At 39.4% G+C, this 23212-nt stretch overlaps 1 protein-coding gene across 1 annotated transcript in view; it reads right to left on the bottom strand.

Annotated features, from left to right (window-relative positions):
• Nucleotides 1–8422: 8422 nt before the first annotated feature.
• The window catches only part of SEC63 (SEC63 protein translocation regulator), a 60800-nt gene continuing 46010 nt past the window's right edge, over nucleotides 8423–23212 (bottom strand). The window contains exons 13-21 of the mRNA XM_005518253.3: nucleotides 22415–22562; nucleotides 20566–20648; nucleotides 18860–18919; nucleotides 18480–18638; nucleotides 17449–17604; nucleotides 16532–16633; nucleotides 11630–11728; nucleotides 10668–10772; nucleotides 8423–10105 (exon numbers count right to left, since the gene is read on the bottom strand). Of these exons, the coding sequence (XP_005518310.1) occupies nucleotides 9962–10105; nucleotides 10668–10772; nucleotides 11630–11728; nucleotides 16532–16633; nucleotides 17449–17604; nucleotides 18480–18638; nucleotides 18860–18919; nucleotides 20566–20648; nucleotides 22415–22562 (1056 nt within the window). The 3' untranslated portion in view covers nucleotides 8423–9961. The remainder of the gene's footprint in view (nucleotides 10106–10667; nucleotides 10773–11629; nucleotides 11729–16531; nucleotides 16634–17448; nucleotides 17605–18479; nucleotides 18639–18859; nucleotides 18920–20565; nucleotides 20649–22414; nucleotides 22563–23212) is intronic.

Genomic DNA, 23212 nt, shown 5'->3' with positions numbered 1-23212 from the left:
GGAACTGTGACCAAAAGGGCAAGTGCCTGGGCAAAATCCCATGCACCTAAGAGTGGGTAGGTAGAACAAAATGAAATAAGCTGTAGCCAAAACAGCAACCTGCTGCAGCTTCAAAGCAACCTGCTGCAGATTAAAAAACAAAGAAACCTTATTCATCCCCGAGTTTAAGGTGCTTGACACACGTTGTCGTTCATTAAATGTTTGTTTATACAACTAAGGTGGCTTCCCATGACCATCTCTCTCTGGCCAGGGTCAGCACTGATGCTAAAACAGAGGTCAGCCTCCAGGTCCCGAGCAAGGACCTCCCATTGATGCTTCCTAGGGTGTAAAACACTAACTTGCTTATCTGCAAATATTTAGGAGCCCTGCTCTCCCTTCCAACCCTGGGCCCACTTCCCCCCTTGTACGTCACCCTGGGGCATCAGCATTCAGCAGCTTCCCCCGTGCTATGGGCAGCCTAGCAAACACCCCTGTGGAGGGGCAGAAGGGGGATGGCCCCTCATGGACCCATCTTTGAGCATCTCTCTCAAATAATTTGTCTCTAACAGCCTCACTTTCTGCAGTAGAGATAACTGGGTCTGAGCAGTAATTAAATAAAAAAAATCCTCCAGGTGAGGGGGTTTGTTCCTCTGATTGCTCTTGTGTTTCTGCAGTCATTTCCATCCCAGAGCCTCCCCAGGCACTTAACCAATTAAACACCTACAGCCTGGCAGCTGCTGGAAGCTCCTGGCTCTGCAGCAAGCGGTCCTGGCCAGCAAGGACCATTCCTGTGTGAAGTGTCACTGGATGTCTTTGACCAGCCCCCATTCCAGCAGGAGGGCAGCACAGATGCCTGTGCTCTGCTTCGCTGTGTGCCTGGCCCTGCCTCACAGACGCAAAGCCCGAGATGCTGGGATGCCCTTGCTGCATGGATGTGAATAAAAGAGAAGAAATGGCAAGCTGCTGTTCAGAGGAGGAGGAGGTGGGGGAGAGGGGCATTCTCCCTCTCCAGCAGTGACCACAGTGCATGCCATGCCCTTGTGTGAGCTCTTTCCCCACAGTTTAGGGCAGGATCACACCCTCTCCAGCCTCCTCTCTTCCTTTAGCCTTGGAAAACTAGTCTGGCACTAGGAAAGCAGATGTTATTCCCCACCATTTCCCCCCCTCAAAAAAAAAAAAAAAAAAAAAAGGACACTTTTGAGAACAAGGTAGCACAGATACTCTGAAAGAAATAGTGTCAAAGATGTAGGCAAGGTAATGTTAATGGGCAATGCATATCACACCTGAGGGGATTGAAGGCCAAGAAAACTATACCTAGCCAGGGATTCAGTCCCAAAAGTCATTTAGTAGTCATTAAGACCACTGGAAGGAAGAAACTATGCTTCCACCAGAATCCTCCGCAGCAGCCACTGCCCAGCCGTGTCACAGGGAAAGCTGTTCTTCCCCAGACTAAACACTTGCTCACACACCAGAGAGACAGGAAAGACAAGGTGTGATGGTGCCATCTCCTGCCTCCTGCCAGAGGAGCACTGCATCTCATTAGCAGGATGGGCTCAGCTGCCACCCTCAAGCAAAGCTCATCAGAGAGAAAGACATTGGTAGCAATTTCATATAATAAAATTTTATCAAATGTCCAAGTCCAGTAGGTTTTATTTTCCTCCATAGCAAAAAGAGCAGTAAAGATATATGTCTCCATATAAGCTGTGTTTGCATACTCCTTTTCCTAATTCAATAAAAAAATAAAATCGGTTGCAATCCAAATTCACTGTAATTATCTCTGTTTTTCTCTTGGCAAGTGCTATTTTTAGTCAGTACGCATGCATAGCCATACTATAGCATAGCTATTTTTTAAATTACATATGCCAGCATAGTTTATAGATTTTAATTTGCCAGGGAGTTGGATAGCCATCAGCAGCCAGGAGCTGTATGTTGTTTGCATACAAACTCAGTCAAGAAACTTCCCTACAGCATCTGCTTGTACAACTGAGGAGGGGCAAACCCTCCTCGGGAGCCAAACCTCGGGACAGCTTAGAGCCTGTGGAACCAAGAGCTCTCGGAGGAGGGAAGGGGAGCCTGGGTGGAAGAGGGTACAGCAGTGATAGCATGGATTTAGGAGCAGAAATGCAGCGCTACACTTGCCAAAAACCTGACAGATGGGCACATGGGACAGGTCAAAGCACCGCCTCTGATACCAGCCACAAAGGCCTTTTTCTGCTCAGGGTGCATCTGCATGTCCCCAGGAGGGAAAGCAGAGATCCCTCTGCATAAACACACTGGAGGTCAGTGGTGGTGGGGAGAGGCCCAGGGTGCCCCAGCACAAGGGGTGTGATACCTGTGAGCAGAGCCAGGCCTGGCTGAAACGCAGCTGTGCAGCTGCCCAGGCAGCTCTGGTGACTACAGATGTTTGCCTCACTAAGGAAAATGATACCATCTCTTAGCCATACACCAACTTCCTTCAACAAAAAATAATACTAGCAGAGATCAGAAATATACCAAAATTTCAGCACTCAGCTTCAGAGGACAATCTGTATCTGGATTTTATTTTACTGTGTGGTGGGGAAGTACTTTAGCTGTAGTTTAACCCTAAATCATCCCAAAGATTCATGAAATTCAGAATCCCAGGACAGACTCTGTTGTCCTCCATCCACCCATACCTCTGCAGAGACTTGTTGGATCCTGTCACAGGTGGGCAGATAGCTGAACTAGCAAAGGTGATTTGAACTCCTCAAGTGACCTCTGCTGCATGCCAGAGAAGGCTTCTCTTTTTCAAATGTGGAATAGCTGCCAACAGAAAAAAAAGGGGAAAAAACACCCCCCAGTAACAAAACATACTTCCCAGGGGTATTCTGAGCTAGCTGATTAATTGCTTGCATGCTAAACTTCAGAAATCTTATTGTGGTTATAAAATTAATCTAATTTTAGCAGTGATATCTTTCAAATAAAAGGCTTAATTTTAGGGTTTTCCTCTTGTTTTCCCTCTGCTATTTTGACATGTACATCATTTTTGAGGCTGGCATGATGTGCATACCAAAAAGCCTTGCCTGTGTCTAACAAGCTGAACTATTTTATTATTGCCTAGCCTGCAACCTCGCATCTACAGAGACCTGGCTTACAAAGGCTGGTGTCAGCTTCCACATCGGGGCCGTTGTAATGTTTAACACCGAGCCCTAACATAAAGATTCAAAGCAGCGTGGTGATTAATTGCTGTCACTCCTGCGTGTCTCCCAGGCTCACATTTGACCAAGAGGTCCATGCTTCCCTTTTAAGACACAGTGGGGTTCGAAGAATATTGCTCTATTTTTTGTTTTAATGGGCTTTTAGCAGCGAGCACGGAGGATGCTGAGCAGTGCTGTCCGGGAGTGTGCAGCCAGCTGGAGCTGACCCCCAGCTGCTGCCGGGCACTGACACCCCAGTGACACCCCACAGGCACCACTCAAGGCATCAGACTTGGAAGAAGAGGTTAGAGGCACACTATGCAGGCATAATGTCAGCATTGATGTTGCAAGGAGGCATGGACTGGTCCAACCAAGCCGCTTTCATCTCAATTATTTATTTTTAAGCCTTCTGCTTCTCCGAGCTCATAACAAAGATGATCCCCCTGACCTTGCCACCCATCCCTCTCTCTCCTTGTCTCACTGCTCCCACAGTGCTCAGTGCAGCACCCTGCCTGTTGCTGTGTGCCTGGCAGAGCCAGTTCCAGCGTCACTGCAAGGGGAACAACATCATTGCACTGGCACCCAGCTCCCCTGCTCTAACACCCCCTGTCCAAGAGACAATCCTTCACGTGGTGGGGGCCACCATCCTGACTTCCATGGCTACCAGGCAAGAACAACAATGGGGAGAAGAGGTTCTTCTGTTCATCTGTAAAAGCCTGACCCCTCCTGTGACTGGTTCTCAGGATGGGGGTGGGCTGGGGGACAAGTAGATGACACAGACTGCTTGCACCCCACTGCAAGGTCCAGCCCCAGCTGCCTTCCTGATCACCTCTGAGTCTTATGAGCTTGCTGAGAGGTGGGACAGAAGAAGGATGAAGAGCCTATGTATACTCATCTCCATATTTCAAAAAACCTGTAACTTTTAGTGTACTTACTATAGATTAAATGTGAATTTGAATGTAAAATATAATGGGACAGCTTTTCGTCTTTTGAATGAACTTCTCAATCCCGACTGAATGAAGGAGGTAAAAAAAAATAAAAGAGAGATCAAATACACCTAACAAATCTACATCAGGAGGGAACAATAAAAAGATACAACCAAGATAAAACCTTATGTGGGGAAGTTAACTGCAAAGAGTAAATCCTCATAACTTCAGGAAGAAGTACCTGCATGCAGCAGCCCCTTCTGCCCCAGGATGTCAGAGAGCTAATGATGTTAATGAGGTTGGTCACATTGGCTTGCAGTGGGAGGCTGACACCCACTGCCTTGTACATGAGGCTGAGAGAGCAACAGGCTCTCTGAAGTCTGAATTGATCCAGAGGGACCTGCACAGCTGGGCCATGTGGGTGCACCAACAGCTGGCTACAAAATGAAGCAAGAGCTGTCTCATTTCAAGGGACCAAACTGTCATCTGGGCCTCCAAATCTCACCTCCCTGTCATGGTTTGTGTCTATTTTACAGCCATTATAACCTAATCTCAGCCAGTGTGATTTACACACAGTAATTAATGGAGCTTCAGTGGTGAGGAAATTGGTCATTCAATTTGAGTTTAATTTACTGCATGTGCATACATTAGGAAGCACAAATTCCATAGCTGTGATCTGAGCATGGAGAAAGGGTTATGTGCTGGGAAGGAAAAAATAAAACCACTCAGTAAACAATTCACTGGCCTTTCACACCATCTGCTCTGCAAGTCTCTCCTTGATGGGAGCATGACACACAAATAAACCTGGACATCTCAGTTTGGATGCTTGGAGGTGGAAGGCAAAGACTCACTGTCACTGCTGCAGGAAGCATCCCTCTGGCATATTAGTGAGTATGGCCTCATTCTGACCCCTGCTTACATTTGGGTGTGTTTCCATCAGAGAGGGCAGAGTGGGTTGATGGAGTTCAGTGGTATAGGGTATAAAGGCTACAAAAGATGCTGTGTCTGTGGCAGAAACGTCAACAACTGCAGTGAAGGAATCGCACCTAAAAGCCAGAACAAACTTTCACAGCAAAGGCAGCATTGCATTTTCAGCTACCTTAAGTTAAAGGCAGCCTCATACCAGCCTGGACTTCGGAGCACCTAATAACCACACCCCAGCAGAGCCAAAAGAAATACCTGGGTGATCCTCACTGGCCCATGAGGGACCAGGAATGCCCCAGAGGGATTTGGGCTCTTTTACCTCAGGGACTACCCTGCAGGAGGCACCTACAAGATGTCCAGCTCTTCCAGGGTCTCCCCCATGAATGCCTCCATGCCATGAAGCATCTAGCTATGTTGCTTGCCTAAAAAGAAAAGCACTCACACCTTATTTTAAAGTAAAGGTGGATGAATTAAAAACAGTTGCTCAAGGTGGTCTATACAGCTTCCTTTGTGCTGCTAAATTCCACACATGCACTGTAAATGTAATGTCTTCCCTGTTTAATGATTAGAGCATGTGTGTAAGCCTTCCATGTATGTGGAAGGCTTACACACAGTGAAAGGTTGAAAATTATTCAGTGCTTCCTGATTCAGCAAACATTAGAAATCAAATTCTAGGTAGAGTGTACGCAATTTGGCTTTAAAATATTATCATTAGCTTTACAATCCATCCGTGCTAATTAGATTTATTAGCAGGTTTCATTGCCAGTGATAGTTCTGTTATTGAACTGAACAAAAAATACAAACAATTTTGGCACAAAATTATTTCTACCAACTCAGTAGTGTCTGCTGGCTCAAGCTGCATCTTAAAACAAAAGATCATCACATGAGAGAAATTAGGTGCAACCATGAATATCAATAGATGTAGTGTGACCAATTTTGATATCTCAGCTAGAGTTCGATACTGAACACGAGCCTCCCAGTTCCCTCTTCTCTGCATTCCAAACAAGCACCTGCTTTTATCCAGCACTTGGGTGCTCTGCCAAGCCCTCAACAAGCCCTAAGAGGTATTAAAGATGCTGCTGCCAGGGAAAATTTTTCATGTTTCTCAGCACATTATTTAAAACTTGAGTGATCATGGCATGCTGTGGGTACCCACAAGGCACCCCAGGTACCCCATAAATCAGCTCTTCAAGGTAGGGGCATCCCCACGGTGGAACCACCTCAGGTACCTCCCTTTGCAGAGCTTAAAACACAGCTGAAGTGCAGATACCTTCACAATGATCATCGTCTACACACACACTCCTAAAAACTAATGCAAAGCAATGTTTAAAGCTAAAAATGGACTCATTAACACCCCAATTATTGCTAAGAAAGGAAGCGCTGCCTTCCTCAGGTTTTTATTTTAAAATAAATTCAATAACAATAATACACTAATCCCAGTATAAAAATGGGTCACCTTCAGTAGATTTGAAATGGTATGGGGGGGGTTGGGGGAAAACAAATCACAGAGAAACATAAAGAAATCAGTAGTTTCTTGAAAAGGAAAAAATAGATCAAAGAAACTTCCATCTAAGCCCTCTTCCACTCCAGAAAATGAAAGCACAAAACTAAACCTACAGCTCAAATACGATAGGTATCCCCTGGAAAAATCCTAGGGCTTCCTGAAGAAATCCATGCCCCTGCCTCCCCCTGCTGAGCGTGGCCAGGAACTGCGCCTGCTCCTTGAGAAAAGCATCTTTTCTTCCACTACACCTCAGGGGTTTCCCCACTCACAGACATTTGACAGTTATTAAACCACTTAATTTAATATTAATCAACCATTGTCAATGCTTGGTGGGAGGGGGAGGCAGAAGTTTAAATCATTTCACATAAAACACCCGAGAGAAAACCTGATTTTTGTAACTTCTTCCTTTTAGCTACACTTACCTACTGCCAACAAGCAACATTTTGCAGCCTAAATCTAACTCATGGTGCCTCCCTCTACTAACTGCAGTCACAGCACCCTGCACCCATCCTTGAGCTGGAGCAGGAGGAGCAGGGCCACTCACACTGCATCATCCTCCTGCCTGTCCCAGCCAAGTCCCATTTTTACCCCTTGGAAGCGCCACAAGCCCTGAAGGTATTTGCAGCACCTCTGCTTGGGAGGACAGTCGGGCTCAGCACAGTTGCCTCCCCTCTGGCCTAGGAGAAGGGGCTGTAAAAAGAAGGACAACAGCAAAAGGGCAGAAACAAATCTGGTCAGACTGGAAGAACAAGCTGCTTCCCAGTTATGCTTGAGTCACTATTACCCAGGGAGTGCATCAGGAAAACAGATTTTATTTCCAGAACTTTCTTTTTTTGGTTCTTCAGTGACTAGTCCAGAGTTTCAGAACACCTAGGTAGAAAATTGGCTAGATTGATTCCTAAACCCTATCAAAAAGTGAGGCTTATACAACAGTGAATGCAAAATACTGCTCCTTCCTGTAAAATTTTACCCATCTGGTAACTGCTATTCAGGAGGAAGTTGATCAATGATTGAATGACAATTCATATTGTTAATTAAAATCAGTTATTAATGGACACACCAGGCAACAGAAGACCAACAACTCAATAATGTTGGGCAGCTGCAGTTGGGTGGTGTTAATTGTGTGAAGCTCTTCAATATTTCCTTGGCTCCCTTCTGCGTCTCTCTTGGGAGGTGTTATAAAACCATGCACAATTACATAGCTGCTATTTCCATGAGAAAAAGTATCAGCATGCCATTCTCACATTATCAGTATTTCCAATATCACCACAATTTCTCTCCTCACAATTTTTACTAAGTTACCTTAACTATACAAGAGACACATCTTTGAAGTAGATTTAGCCTTTGTTGGCTCAACAGAATCGTCCCCAGTTTGCAGACTTCAAGTGTTATCCCAGCTGTCACCGTCAATCTTCAAGGAACCAGTTCAGTATTCAGACCAGGGACATGATTTTATTTTTTTTTAAATAATTTTGATGTATTCACATCTTGCCAGTGTATACCTTGACTGCAGAATTTAGGGATTAGTGGTCAGAGTGCAGCCCAACCCACCCAGAATTCTCTTATTATCAACCCTACCTCCTGACTCACCACTCTCCTAACAACTGCAGACTTTCACTATGAGTTGTTCAGTCATCTTAGCATTCACCTTGGCTACTTGATTGAGGAAGAGTCATCAGACTCTTTCTTACAATTTCTCCCACCAGCACAGAATTTGGCTCAAAAGCCTATGGAATACAACTGGAGCTTTTGTGTTGCTATTTCTCTGCTGTATTTTGCAAGTTAGAACTGGAGTCAAAAGGCATCAAGTGTCCGAGCCATTTAACTGAAACCTAGCCTTCATTCTTGAGTCTGAACACGGGACACTGCTTATGGTTTACAAGTTTTTTCTGCATAATGTACACTTCAGAAGTACTTTGAAAAATACCATAATCTCATTAGAACACCTTCAAATTTTATTTGTATCTATTATAATTACAAAGAATATAACAATATAAATTTTAACTTAAAGTGACAACCCTTTCTAACAAACAAGGTCACAAATTAGTGTGCACCTATTCTGGCCTTGGGCAGTTTTTATAGGATGGAAATTTTCCTGCATGAGAATTTGTCATATTTTACAGCATTGTATTTTCATAGTATTTTTCAATACACAGGAACAGAAATACATCTATTCCTACTTGCAGAACAATCATAAGTATTTCTGAAGTATAGAAATGCAACTTTTCATCTGTTTGATTGAGAGGAAGAAAAGGAAGAAAAGGAATCCAACCATGGCTTTTGTCAAGTCTCAAAGAATGCACTAATAGCCCTGATGCTCTCCTCCCTGAATTTATTCTCTAATTAGACTTGAATTTTCTTTTTCTTTAAAAGTGGTAGGAACAGAATCACCATCTTGTTTACAACCTTGCAGAAGAGTAAGGTAGGAAAAAAAAATAAACCAAAACAACAAACCAACAACCTCAGACAAAGATGCACACTATTACAAATGTAAACAGCCATCAAATTGTCCAGTTTATTGATGGGAATTGAAAACTGATACAAAACATGCCCTCTCTGCATGTCGTATTTAACCCTTAAAATGTTTCTGACGGTGTCAGGTAGATTCAGAATTAAGAATATACTTCGGCTTTCAGCATGTACCTTTTATAAAGGTATTACAGAAAAGCCACTAACTTACATAACATGTGGTCCCAAAATTACTTACAGACATTCTGTTTATCAAAAGACTCAGATCTCCTGCTGATCTGATGAAATAAAGGCTTAAAAATGTTTTAAGCCATTAATAAGTATCCTATGGCAGAGTCAAGAAAGTTCATGATTTCCATTATAATCTCGGGCATAAAAAGGCAACAGTCCTAAAAAAGCAGCCCTCTGGAATATATGGAATGTGGCAATGGATATAAATTTGTAATGATCAAGTTAAGTAAAACAGATTCTTAAAGCTATGAATGATGTGAGCAGTATCACAGCAAAATAGTTAATGAATACCACAGAACCAATCAAGTTTGAAAGTTGAGCAAATGTTGTTTCAATCAACAGAGATTGGTAATGTCAAATATACAAAAACATTTTCTAAAATAAATTCCTAATGCAGAAAAATTGATTGAAAGTTTGCTCCTAGTTAATAGTACCTTTTATTTAAATTGGACCCTAAATTCATCAGACAATACATAGCCCACACTTTTGGACATTTATAATAAAAAAGCTTTTATTTTCAATTGAAACAAATGCACCATCCTGCACTTTGAAGGCTATAATGAGCCATAAGCATATTCCAAGGTGTATCAATGGCAACATATTTGTTTCACCTCCACTGAGAAGTTACATAATGCACTCTTAATTGGTAAAGAAAATTTAAACTCAGCCTTCTCAAAGCTTCTGTACTGTGTTTCTTGGTTAATTGTACAAGTTCCACAGTCAGACCAAGAGATTGCACTGTGTGCAGATATTGTAGTCAATCAATAGTTTGTTTAATCGTCATCTTCCTCCTCTTCCTCTTCCTCCTCAAAACTGTCTTCAAAGCCTTCACTGTCTTCCTGGTCCTCATCACCTTCTATTGCTGTATCCCACTGTGGGTGATTTTCTGGCACTGGTTTTGCTTCATGAACTTCGAGCTGTAATTGGATAAGGAAAGAGAAGAGTGGGGGAAAAAAAGCTTACAGACAACAAACAGCAATTTGGGAAAACAAACAAATACACACAAAACAAACATGCAACCCACAAAAGAGCAGTTAAAAAAAACAGCTAAATAATGGAAGAAATCCCAGCCCACTCCCCAAACCAAAAACAAAACCAAGAACAGCTTCCAGAAATAAGGCATACCAGATTTTTCCCATTAACTGGATGAATCTAGGACTAAGGAAGGGCAGGGAAATGGCATGGCAAGCTTCAAGGTATAAAAAGCCATAGCCAGCCATATTACAGAAACTGAATAAATATTAGAAAAACATTAATTAAAATATACATGCATGGGAACGCATTGCAAATTTTAGTCCCGTTTAATCCATCATAAAACTATCACTGTACATTAGGCAGAAACCATTTGTAATTCCAGCCTTCCCACTTGTTTTAAAATTAGGACAGGCTGAATTCTTATAAACAGGACCTCTGGTGTTTTAATGACCATATGAAGTAACTTTCGACGGAATACAAGTATATAACACAGTCAAACATCACCTTCAATGGTTTCGTCTGGTCCAATCCCATATATGAGTCTGATCTTAAATAAACTGTGTACTGATAGTTTCCAGGCTTGCCTGGTGCTGGGAACTTCAGCTCTACCTACAAAAGAGATTTCATACCATAATATTCTTACTGCTTTCAAATGACACATTGAAACAAGTACCTGAGTCCTCCAATGAACACTACTACAGAACAATAGAAAGTTTTTGTTTCTTACTAGGGACACTTCTGTGACTACCTCTATGTAATAAAATACCTGCAGAAAAGAGTCACAATACCCAAACACAATACCTGCCATGAAAGCTGAATAATCATTGAGTAGCTACATCATTGATTTTTTTCTGAATTAGGCCAAGAAACTACATTAAGTACACAATTTCACCCTGTTGTATGCTAAACCTCAAAAACCTAAACAGGTTAAAATATTTAGTCTGCTGAAAGCTTTATCTAACACAGCTGTTATTTCAAATTGAATGTAATATCTGATTTGGAAGAACAAACAAATTAGATGTTCATTTCTCAAAAAAGTGACAAGAAGGACACTGCCAAAGGTTACAGGTTCAGTAAAGTTCATATGAGCCAAAGCTAATTAATTTGTCACAGTCGCTTCTGTGCAGAAAGAGAACGCTTAATATTTCTAACAATTTGAATAAATTTAGGAATTTCGCTGTGTATGAATACTGCTTTTCATCATCTTTTGATATCAGGGAAAATAAAAAACCCAACATATTCCACAAAGAAACTTCAAAGTCATCTTAAATTGGTTTTTCTTTCTCCACTATCGATTTTCATAGTTAAAAGGCACTTCTTTCCTTTTATCAAGAGAGTAAAATTTGTTTTCCATCTTAAGAGATAAGTATAAAAAAAAAAGTTTAAATCTACATGTATTTGCATACCAGAAACACTTCAACAGAGTTTTGTAATACCCCAGAAAGAAAACTCTCCAAGTACTTTACCTCTTCTTTATCTTTTAGTGTACAAACGTGATACGGCATACATATCAACATCTGATCCTTCCGATCTGCAATATACAGCCACCACCATTCTTGTTTTTCCTTTCAGAAAGGGGAAAAAAAACAAAAGTAAGAAACCACCAGAAACCACCAGGATTGTGGTGTTTATTGAAGTCATAGAAAAAGATGCCTCTACACTTTTTAACAGGCAATTAGGTTTCACTGATCTTTGTAATCCAGACAGAAATGAAAGGTTTGTGTCTGGTGGCTTTTTTAAACTCTTGGATGTGCATGAATAAAACACATGGTGTACACAGCACACCAAAAGCAAAAGGGTTATCACAAGTAACTGCTGGTCCCCAAAGGCTTCACTGCATGTATTCAGCTTCAGCTATCCTGTGGGACATGGAGCCACCCTGAGGAATTATGTCCACTGAGAATTAACAACCAACTTCATGCAATATAAAACAATGTTAGGTCCTTCAACAGAAATCCAACCTGGATAAAAAGCTGAGCATATAAAGCAAAGGAAGTGTAAAGACAGATAAAGAACTCTTCGCAGGAAAGTCTTTTTCAGGCAAGTGTGCTCTGTCCCACTGCTTCCCCCTCCAAAAAGTAAAATGACATTTGAACACACTTGAGATTTCACTTCAAGGAAATGAATCAGTATCAGTCAATATTGACATACATTTGTAAAGGATGCCCAACAACTGTTCCCTATCACACAAAAGTTTCCAAATAGCTGCAGGTCTCAAGGTTTTGCCATTGCAGATGCTAAAGCAGAGTCCTAAATTAATTAAATTAGTGTGGTGCTTCATATAAGACAGCAACACTGTACAAAAATAGCAGTTTTTTCCTCCAGCTGGAGTCAGAATTTTAGAACTGTGATGCAGTTCAGCAGTACAGACAACCATTTTAAATGGTAAAGACAGTTCTTTAACATCAACTGTTCTTCATTTAAATGTGACACCTTTTTGGTTAACCCTCTGGCACTCATTTTAGGTAAAAACCACTTTGGTTTAATAGAAATGGAAACCTTTTTATTGAAAAAGAAAACAAAACAGTTTAGTACTGCAAAGCAAGTTCCTGTTTCCACACCTCCTAAAGCCTTTTTTTAAAACAAGTGAGAATAGTGAGGGACAAGGGGGAAGACTTCTATATGGTTATGAAGAAGTATTTTAGTAGATAGGTGATAGTCACAACAGCATAATCTTACCCTTCAGGAAGAAAAGGGGAATACACACATTCTTTTTAGACAACCCAAATGTTGAACTGTGCTCCAAACCAACTTGCATCCACCCCTGATGATCTGGTAACTTATCATGTTTGTAACAGGCTAAAGCCCTGAAAAGTGCATCTTATTGGAGTTGCAAGTCAAACCTCCAAATCAGGGAGCCAATTTTCATACATTTATACCAAAAACAATCAGGCAGTTACTTCAGTGTCCCATAAGAAGTGGTTGTTTTGTTTCATTTTCAATCTAACAGCATCAGAAGGACTGAATGAAAAGATGAAGCAGACTTCCAACACTACCTGTGAGCAACTTCTAAATTCCACACTTGGGAAGCAAATGCTGCTAATACATAGAATTCAAAGAATTTTTTGTCTCTACTGGAAGAGTTAAAAATTCAGTAGTTTAAGATTTTTTTAACACTTAAGAAGCCAGTGTTTGCTGATCTGAGATTTAAAGTATGCATATTGAAAAATTTCAATTAACTCCTTTTTTCTTTTGAAGTGACTAATTGTCATACTATCTCACTGAAATATTCAACTATTTACAACAAGCAAGACACTCACACCAACAACTAAATACACTGATTAGCACTCCTCAGTTCCAGAAGCAAGAAATGTAAAATTAACTCAACATGTTAAATGCCCATTTTGAAGTGTATCAAAGTAAAAGCATCACAGTGAAGCAACAGCATTCCCTCATGTTTTTGGAATGGGCACAGAGAACAGCACAAAAATCTATTCATATACTATTTAAGACCAGAATGTGTAAAATTCTAAATCCTTCTTACAACTATTCCAAGTGATTTTCTTTAGGAAAAACCATCCCATGTGATTACAAGGCATAAGTTATTTTATCTGTAAGTTTCAACAGTAAATATATTGTCAATCTTCTTGACAGCTGTAGCAAAGGAGACTCTTAGGCAAAGTGTTTATTTCCTAGCCAAGACGCCTCTAGGAATAGAAAGATGAACAGTATAAATAGTACAGCTACAGAAGCAAGATTCATTACAGAAATGGCTAATCACCATTTCGGGCCTATGAGGATGGTGACCATAATAAAAAGGACCTGCAGTTGCATCAAAGTGTTATTTTTGATTTTACCAAAACACTATGCTGACTTACTATACACTGTCCTAAAAAAAAATAAAAATCCTTGCTGTTGACAGTGATGGAAACAAAGATCAAAGTCATCAAATGGCTTTTCACAAAAACTAGTAAAAATAACAGCCAAGTAGGGAAAAAATACCAGTACAAATGACAATCATTGATCTAAAGCTCAAAGGACGAGTAAACTTTTTGGAAGCTCCTGACCCCAAAGTGCCATCACTTTTTTACAGAAAGGACAACTGTGCAGGACTGTGATTTTCCTCTTGCTTATTGGGTGGAATTTAAAGTTTAAGCCTATGAGAATCTGGCAAACTAACAGGCAAGTGGGCAAAAAGCCCTTTAACAGATGGGTGCAAGGTTTGGAATGCCAGGGAACCAGTATGTTCATGAAATTGGAACACCAAGGCCAGTTTCTACCTAAAAAATGTCAAAACTACAATCTGTGCAGTTTCTGGACCCATGGATGAAGGAGCAGAAGATAATTATTTAGGAACCTGCATAGATTAAAGACACATCTCTGGCAGACTAATTAACTGCCCCAAAACTTGGAGGAAACAGCATTAAGGCTGTCTCCTGAGAACAAGTATTGTGATGTTCAGCTACTACTCAAACATCTTTAAATTCTGGAACATAGCATTTTATCTTTAATTTTTTATCTCTGAACTGGCCATGACCACAGATAAATAACAGATGAAAATAAAAAACAAACCAGAGTATGATGTTTTTTACTCTTCAGATGTTGCAGATCAACTCTATCTGAACATGCTCCAACTGCAGCTACAGCACAAAGTACAGCTGCATTCAACTTTCATGAAATTGGTGAAGAGAAATTGGAAAATTTACAACTGCAGTACTCTGAGAGGATATGTGTGTATCTTTCAAGTTCAAGCATTCAGATCAGCCCTAGATTTCTTTTTAGCAGCAAGCTGTATTAGGATTTTTATCACAAAACCCGTATGTAACTTGGTTACACACAGCATTATTCAGAGTAAATATAAGCAAAGTCTCTGAAAGGACCCTCACTTCAGTAAGAGACAGAAATATTCAGCACCCCTAAGGCAGTGGGCACGGCACTTACTGTCTGTGAGCTTCAACTGATGACCAAAGCCAGCTGCCTTCACAGCAAGGAGGTATTAAGACTCTGCAGCACATTTGACATGATCTAAGGTGGCCAGAAGAGCAGAATGCCAGTACACCTTTTTTTGCATTACACTGGTATACTGCTGGAGACTGTGTGCTGTACTGTACTGTACAGGGAGATGGGAGTGCACCTAACTATAAGGAAAATACAGCTTCAAGTTCAGCTATTACAAAACTAGATGCCATCTAAGGCCTTCAGAAAGACAATTTATTGCCATTATATCTTCTCTGGATCCTCAGCAACAAGTCTTGCTTCCCACAATTTTCTTTTTAATGCTGCTAGCAGATAAAACCAGCAGGAACAATGTGATCACAAGCATGTGGACAAATGGCCTATGTCTGCATATGCAACAAGCTGTACAGGGAATTGACATAAACAGCCCCGGGGACTGAGGAGAGGGTGCAAATATACAGTGTCTTTGTTTTCAATTCATGTTTCACTCTTCTTTCCCATCTTAGTTGTCTTTAAACCACAAGAGGAAGCATAAGCCTTGCATCCCACCCCTGTTATTGGAGATAGTGTAACAGTCAGACTGCAAGGAAGCAAAGGAAACCTCTGAACCACAGCCAGGAAAGAAAATGTGGCCAAATACTCCTTCCTCCTGGTTCCAATCAGGTCACCCCAAGGACCTAGCTTATCTGCTCAGAACACAAACCCTCCACTTGGAAAAATCCCTCTTTTCAAAGTTCCACTGCTGTTAAGGGCTTCTCAGGCAACTACTGAGTGACTAGCTATTAGTGCAAGTAACAACTGATATATCAGATAATACTTCCAACACAAAAGGCTGCTGTAAACACACGTCAGCCTATACTGAGTCACCACTTAAATATATCATTTCCTCTGACACTCATCCACACTTGAACTTGTATTTTTGAGCTCTATAGGAAAGACTGTTCCACAGCTGGTTTCTGCCACTTCCAAACTACTCTGTGGTAGAGACAGTTTTCCAACCAACTCCATCTTCCATGGCTGCACATTGTGCTGCCACCACATTGCTGCATTGAGACCTGAAGTCAACTAGTAAGCCAAAACTATCTGCTGATCCACGAGTCCCAAGCTCTCCCTATGTAATGAGATTGATTATATGAGTTATTACTCATAACACAGGAGAGGTGAGGACCTCCCCCAGTCATAGGCACTTGCAGTTAGATGTAGAGTTGAAGACACCCCAATATTTCACCTTAAGTTTTGTACAAGTCTCTGGGAATTGGGTAGAAAGAATAATGAAGAAAAAGGTTTCAGGAAAGTACCTGAAAGTGTTTCATTTTGTAAGTTAAGACTCTATAAAATTAATACTAAATTTTTTCCCCAGATATTAAGCTTTTTTAAAAACCCAATATTTACAGTAAGAATATAAAAGGATCAATTAATTTATATTATTATTAATTTTCATGTTTCACAACTTAATGGTTTTTATTACTGACCTCAGGAAAAAAAAGACTGTAAACAGGATGTGTTATCTTTGACTTCGTTTCAAGAAGGGCTCGCTCCTTTCTCTGTATACTTTGCTGTAATTCTTGCCACTCCTGTCAAAGATAAGGTTAAAGAATTACTGTGCACTAACCATCTTTTGTATTAAAAAGACAGAAAATGGTCCATGAAAATGCTCCATGTGACTAGTTCTCATGCAATACTAAACATTATAAAAGGAAAAAGCAGATCTGTGGGGTTTGCACACATTCTTCAAAACTCCATCCTACAACACTACCTATAAACACTCTCTACCTCAGCCATAAGAATCCTGATTAAAAGTTTGATGATTCCTTTCCCATCACAAGCTTAATCTTAGCCTGAATGGGACCTTCAGCTTATACAAGTCTTTTACCGTAAGACCTGTGATGCAGAAATCATCTACCACCACAATGTTTCACTCTCTATTATGCTATTACTGTTCCAAACAAATAACCTGACCACTACTAGAGTTTAGTAAGCACCTGTACAAGTTTGTTCAACTACTGCATGTTTAGTATGCACTCTGCAGCATGCAACAGCCACTTCCTGTAAAGAACACACTTCAAAGAAGAGACTTTAAGTCACAAATCTGCACCAGATAGTCAAATTAATCAAATTAAGATGAAAGAAATATTTTTTTCTCCTGAAGTTTAGCCATTTTTCTTATGTAATTTCTAAGTTTTCTGACCATGCTGAAAGGACTCTACACTACTCACTCTGAAACAAACTTGCAGTGACAAAGCTCTTGTACCAGAATGCAGTCTGAAAACCTCTGGAGAACCAGTATTACTCCTTCATCCTAGTGCTGCCTAGCCTGAGGGTTTGCTAGAGGATTAAAAAGCATTTTCTCTCAACTCCAGAGGCAACATTAAGAAAAAGTAAGGCTTACAGCTTCATCATCTTTGTTTTGCTTCTCATCTTGTTCTCTGTCAGAGTCTCTGTCACTTCCATCATCTTTTTCACTTTGAGAGTCCCTATTTGTTTCTTCTTCTTCAGATTCACTTCCTTTATCAGAGACCTCCTCCTCCTCTTCCTTCACAACTTCCTAATGGGAGAGAAAAACAAACACCCAACACCTCTAACTTAGTTTGTCTGCATTACAGTAGTGCACAGAATTCACAGCACCTGCCTTAAGGTTGGGTCGCACGATCTATGCTCTTCTTGTGTCACAGAGTTATGTCTAAAGTGGAGATTAATCCTTTTCACCTCATTTGCTAAGAGGACAGAAGCCATTTTCCTTCTCCCTATGGCACTCACAACAGGAATAGGAAAAAACAGTATTTGATTCCCAGATTGGATGTCCCATCCCTGCAAGTGTATAAGGCCAGACTGGATGGGGCTCTGGGAAAATTCATCTAGTGAGTGGCACCCTTGCCCATGGCAGAAGGGCTGGAACTGAATGCTCTTTAAGCCAAATGATCTTTCAACCCAAACCCTCCTATGACTCCGGGAGTGCATTTCATAAAGTCTTGAGAAAATTACAGAGAACTTAAATACCTACAACACAGCCCATGAGGTGGAGAAAACACCATGCAATAGAAGCATAAAGTTACTAAAGCTACTTAATTTATCAGAAGAAAGTCTCATTTCAATTTTTATCTTTTAAGAAAAAGTAGAAATTGCAGAACAAATCACCTCCAAGAAGGCAGCATAACAAGAACTAATAGTAAGAAGGGACTATGAAGTCAAATCTTTAAAATAGTTGAGCAGAACTTTCAGTAGGCCACTGCAAACATTACCATGGTGGTTCCATGGTAGTAATTGTTAAATGTAGAAAAATGTAGAGAAAACAAATGCTATTTTAGAGGACACACTTCACAAAAGCATAAATTGAAACATAAGAGACAGATAAAAACCCCCCATCAGATTACAAGTGATAAACTGAATAAAATTATAAATATAATTGAATCTATGAGCTACCCCATTAGCTTGTTTTTGCTTCTGCTGTTTCTGTGGTTGCAATGAAGGTGGCACAGGTTTCTTTTTCAATGGCTTCTTTTTCCTTGATTTTGAAGCTTTCTTGGTTCCTTTATTCTTTTGTTGCCATCCTTTGCTCTTAACTTTGCTGGCATCTCCTTGCTGCAGGAAAGCAGTATTAAAATATTTATTCTATTCATAAAATTTCAGTCATTCAACTGTATTTTAAGCGTTTTAAGCTGAGAACCAAAATTAGAAAGCACAACTCAAAGGACGCTTCAGTAGGCATTTCTGAAAAAAATGCTTGAGAAGTGCACAATTAGCAATTCAAGATCTAAAAGAAAGTTATCTTTAATTAGGAAGAACATTTACTCTTCACTTACCCCATCTTCTGTTGGTTGCTCTTCTGCTGCACATATAGACTGTTCCTTTTCAAACACTTCCTGGTTAGAAAAAGATGTGAAAACTACTAGTGCCTCTCTGTACCAAGAACAAATTATTATTTCGTATTTGAACTTAAACTAAATCACCTTAATCAGGTCTGAATATTTTACTCATGGCAAATTCTTTTATCAGTGACAGACACAACAGGGGATTAAGAGATCAAAATTAAACACTATTTCAAACATTTGGTCTCAGATTTTTCCATCACTAGTATTATAAAAAAATTTAGTAGCAATGTGTCATCTTGTTCCAAAGAATCTACTTGTTTTATAAAGCACAGAAATCCTATGTCACAAAAGCAAGCAGTAGTAAAATGCTAATTCTGCTCCAGTTGTCAGAGCATTAAAAACTTCAACAGCTGCTCTGCTACTCAGGGACAAAGAACAACAAATCAAACCAGAAACGTGAAACGTGAAGACACAACACAATGTTAGTATTCTGTAGACTGGGACACCTCTATGTAAATGGATTTTTTAATGCATTTCTTTCTTCAAATTATACTATATTCCATTAAAGAAAAGCCTCACCCAAACAAAATAGTCACAAGGAGCTGTCTTATATAAAGATGGCAAATAGAAAATACCAGCATCGAAAACATGCATCATACAAAAGGCTAGCTCTCATTTTATAATCGTGTGCTTCTATGCCAGACTGCCTAGTGGAGGTTGCACAGAAAATCTTAAATTAATTTTCTACATGCTATTAGAAATTTTAGTTTCTAAGTACAGTTCAATATCCTCATAATTTTCAGTTTCCTTCCTTTTGCAATTCCAGCATAGTGATACAGTCCTTTTACTTCCTACCTACTGCACCCTTGGCTACCACAGCATGAGCACATGGAGCTTATATATACAGACTTTCTGCTGAACTGGCTTCAACAGTCTCATCTCACCTGTAGTACTCAGGGTTGTGTGCCTTACCTTAGAGGTGTAACTCAGACCTTCTACTTACTTAGACAATTTTGTCATTAATACAGACACAAAAATTGACATTGTAGTCTTTGACATGTCAAAGTTTGTTTAGGTTCTGTGTATTAAAGTTTTTATGTTCAAAGCAAGCCATTATTGAATTTTAAGCTAGAAAATAAGCACAAGTCTAAAGTTTAACTACTAGGGTATAGTATTGCTTTGGTTATGCCACACTATTTCCTACACAGCAGTCCACTTTCTTTATGTGACACTGGTGTACCTCCTTTATATTATAAAGTTATGCATATTCTGCATTCTGCTGGAGTGTGTTTCTTTCATAAAAGTGTCTAAAACACCCAAGAGATGTGTAACATTTTGAACCCACATAAAACAAAATCAAACACTGTCCTGAGGACTTGAATGAATATTATGTTTTATTTTAGTTCAAGAACCAAGTTTTTAATGTCTCTTTTCCTGTTGTTTACAAACCTCAGAGCAGTATCACTTGCCATATTCTTTTACTGTTCCCTAGACAACTGCAATGGGTCAGACTGAACTTTGATTTTATTCCAGGAAAACTTTCTCATTCAGAAACAAAACCATAAGGACGGATTAAGAGTACAAGTTCTCAATTTCAAACCTTAACCTCACAGTTATGTTTACAAAACAACCAGAAATGCCTTTTTACTAGTGTACACCCACAGTTACTATGAAAGAACAATATTCTTAATACTTACTGCCATGGTCTGTCTTGTTAGTGTGACCAGAACAGTGACAAGAGAACCTACTGTGATGTTGTTGCTGTCTTCATCATCCAAAACTAGTACAAAGAGAAAAGCAACACATCTATTAGACAACTTTAAAGCCTTTTTCTCTATTAAACATTGCTTCTGCCACTTCTAAAGATAAGCATTCAAATTCCAGAATTTTTAACAAAAAATAATTTCAAAGTATTATCTAATAAGTCTCTTAAAACTTCAAATATACTATCAGAATGAGAGCTGGTAATTCAGCAACCTATAAAACTGCAACAATGTGTTTGAAATTTTAATTGCATGAAAGTTAGAAAATTCAAAGTTATAGCTGCTGTGGGGATCATAACCCTGTAATACTGTGCATTATATATTAAAGCATAAAACTTCAGAAACATGAAATATCACACATGACCAGAGGGACCCCATTATATTTGTCCTGGGAATCATAATTTTCATTTTCCTGACTTTCATATGATTAACAACTCAATTTCAATGCCACATTAACAATCATGCATTTAATTATTTTTTAAGGAGAAGGCAAAGGAAAATAAAAGAACACCAATGATTAGTTTAACTAAAACATCAAACAAACCCCACAGGGGAGCCACTGAGGAGTTTATACCTCCAACCTATAAACTGCAGAATGTCTCATATATATGAGAGGAATATAGTTATATCCCAGTGTAGCATTTTATTTATTCCCCTCCAGTCTCTCCCTGACAAACCAGCTTTACTATTAACTAGTCTTACATATATATTTTAATGGCAATATTGAGCTAAACTGTAAAGTATCTGTATGGTTTAATCCTCCACACCACACCATGCAGCCATGTGACAAATGAAGACTATAGGCAGGAAAACATTGTTTGTCAAAATATGGGGAGTACTTCAAGATTGAATTTTATGCAGACTAATAAGACTGTATGCAATCCTATGCTACAATAAAAAAGTTTTCTGTTTACTTGTTTTAAAAAAAAACCAACAAAACAACACAAATAACATTCAGAAACACCAAAATTAGCAGACATTTGCTTCCTTAATAGATATTTCTTCTAGCATTTGCATCTCACAGGGGACTACACAAAAGGAAAATTACAATCAGGCTCCCCAAACAAAGCACATCACATTTTGAATGTGGTCATTGCTATCACAATGAAAATATAAACTAGAGACAAGAACTAGAACAACCTTTCAAATATCACACAATTACTAGCACTGATCTTCTACAAAGAAAAGGGGACCACAGAACAAATTCACTTCCCAATGCAAAGCTGTCTAACAGGAACTGCTTACAATACACTTAATCTTCAGAGGGGAAGAACATTATACATCACTGAAATAGTGCACACAAAATGTAGCTAAGCATAGCTTGGACAAATTCTGCTAGATATAAAAACTATACCAGGATTATCACAAAGGAACCCATGACTATTTAGTCATCAGGGTCTCCAACTCCAAAACCTCACAAATGACTCTGCATGCTGAAGAAAGCTGAGCATAAATTCTGGAATAAGTGTAACTGTTAAAGATAGCTAATAAAAGTGGTATTTCAACCTGAACTCCACATTGCTTGTGAAATATTAAAATCAAAAGATAAAATTTCAGATAAGCTCCTGTATGAGAAACTACTGCTGTCTTGGGAATACATGGAATGTTTCAATGTACTTTACCTCCTCAGACTGTACAAGAACCTACAACTCCAAAGAAGTATGTAAAAATTCCAATAAATAGCAGTGAGTTCTGTTTCAGCACCCTCCAAAAGCTTACTGCCAGCAGACTATCAAAATGTCAAAAGAGTGACATACACAGAACAAAAGGACCTCCCACTCACCCTGTGGTTTTATATCCATAGTGACATGTGGAAAGCTGCCAAGGACAGCCATAACTTCTTCGTATTTCTTATCTTCCAGGAAGTGCAGTAAATTGCGACGATCTGGGCCTTTCAAACTCACCAAATCCGGAATACTTTTGATTTTATACTGAAATAAAAAAAGAAGAAGGTAAGTCCCATGGAAGCACAGAACACAGTCCACAAATAAACTCTTGATAATCCATCACTGGTGTGCCCACATTACTAATACATACACACCATTACATTTGTTCTTATAAAAAACCCTACATTTTAGGAAACTAGCAAGCGTATGGTTTGAGAAACAAGCCAAAGAGGTTGCACTCAAACCTACTAAACAGAACTGCTTTGAACATTGGTGTGTTCCTTAGTATGTCACCCCTTAGAAATGCCTCTTCACAATTTCTTATAAAATTGTTATTTCAGCCAGGTTTTTCAGAAAGTTGAGCTAATAAATCTTTCTAATAGAGGTTTTTATTTAGATAAAATACTTCAGTGCTTACAGATTTACATTAACAGAAACAACCAAATAAAAGTTTAAGTTTTTTTTTTTTACTGAACTGCAAACAAATCTAAATTTACTCCTTCTAAGATTTGCAGAGCAGAGCTGAAAGGATAAAACAAACACAGTTTTGAATACTTGATTACCTCACCATTATAAATGCACATACTTTATTAAATACAATTTCATGCATCCAGGTAGACTGATCATACTGGCAATCTAGGGAACTGTATTTTTGAAGAACTTGGTGGATGTGATCCTGTACAAACTAGCCTAAA

The sequence above is a fragment of the Pseudopodoces humilis genome, chromosome 3 (assembly GCF_049639895.1).
Source record: "Pseudopodoces humilis isolate 2021_Gansu_Grassland_sample_001 chromosome 3, ASM4963989v1, whole genome shotgun sequence".
NCBI classification, from domain to species: Eukaryota; Metazoa; Chordata; class Aves; order Passeriformes; family Paridae; genus Pseudopodoces; species Pseudopodoces humilis.
Note: the sequence above shows the minus strand (reverse complement) of the source record. Positions and strands in the feature narration are given on the sequence as shown.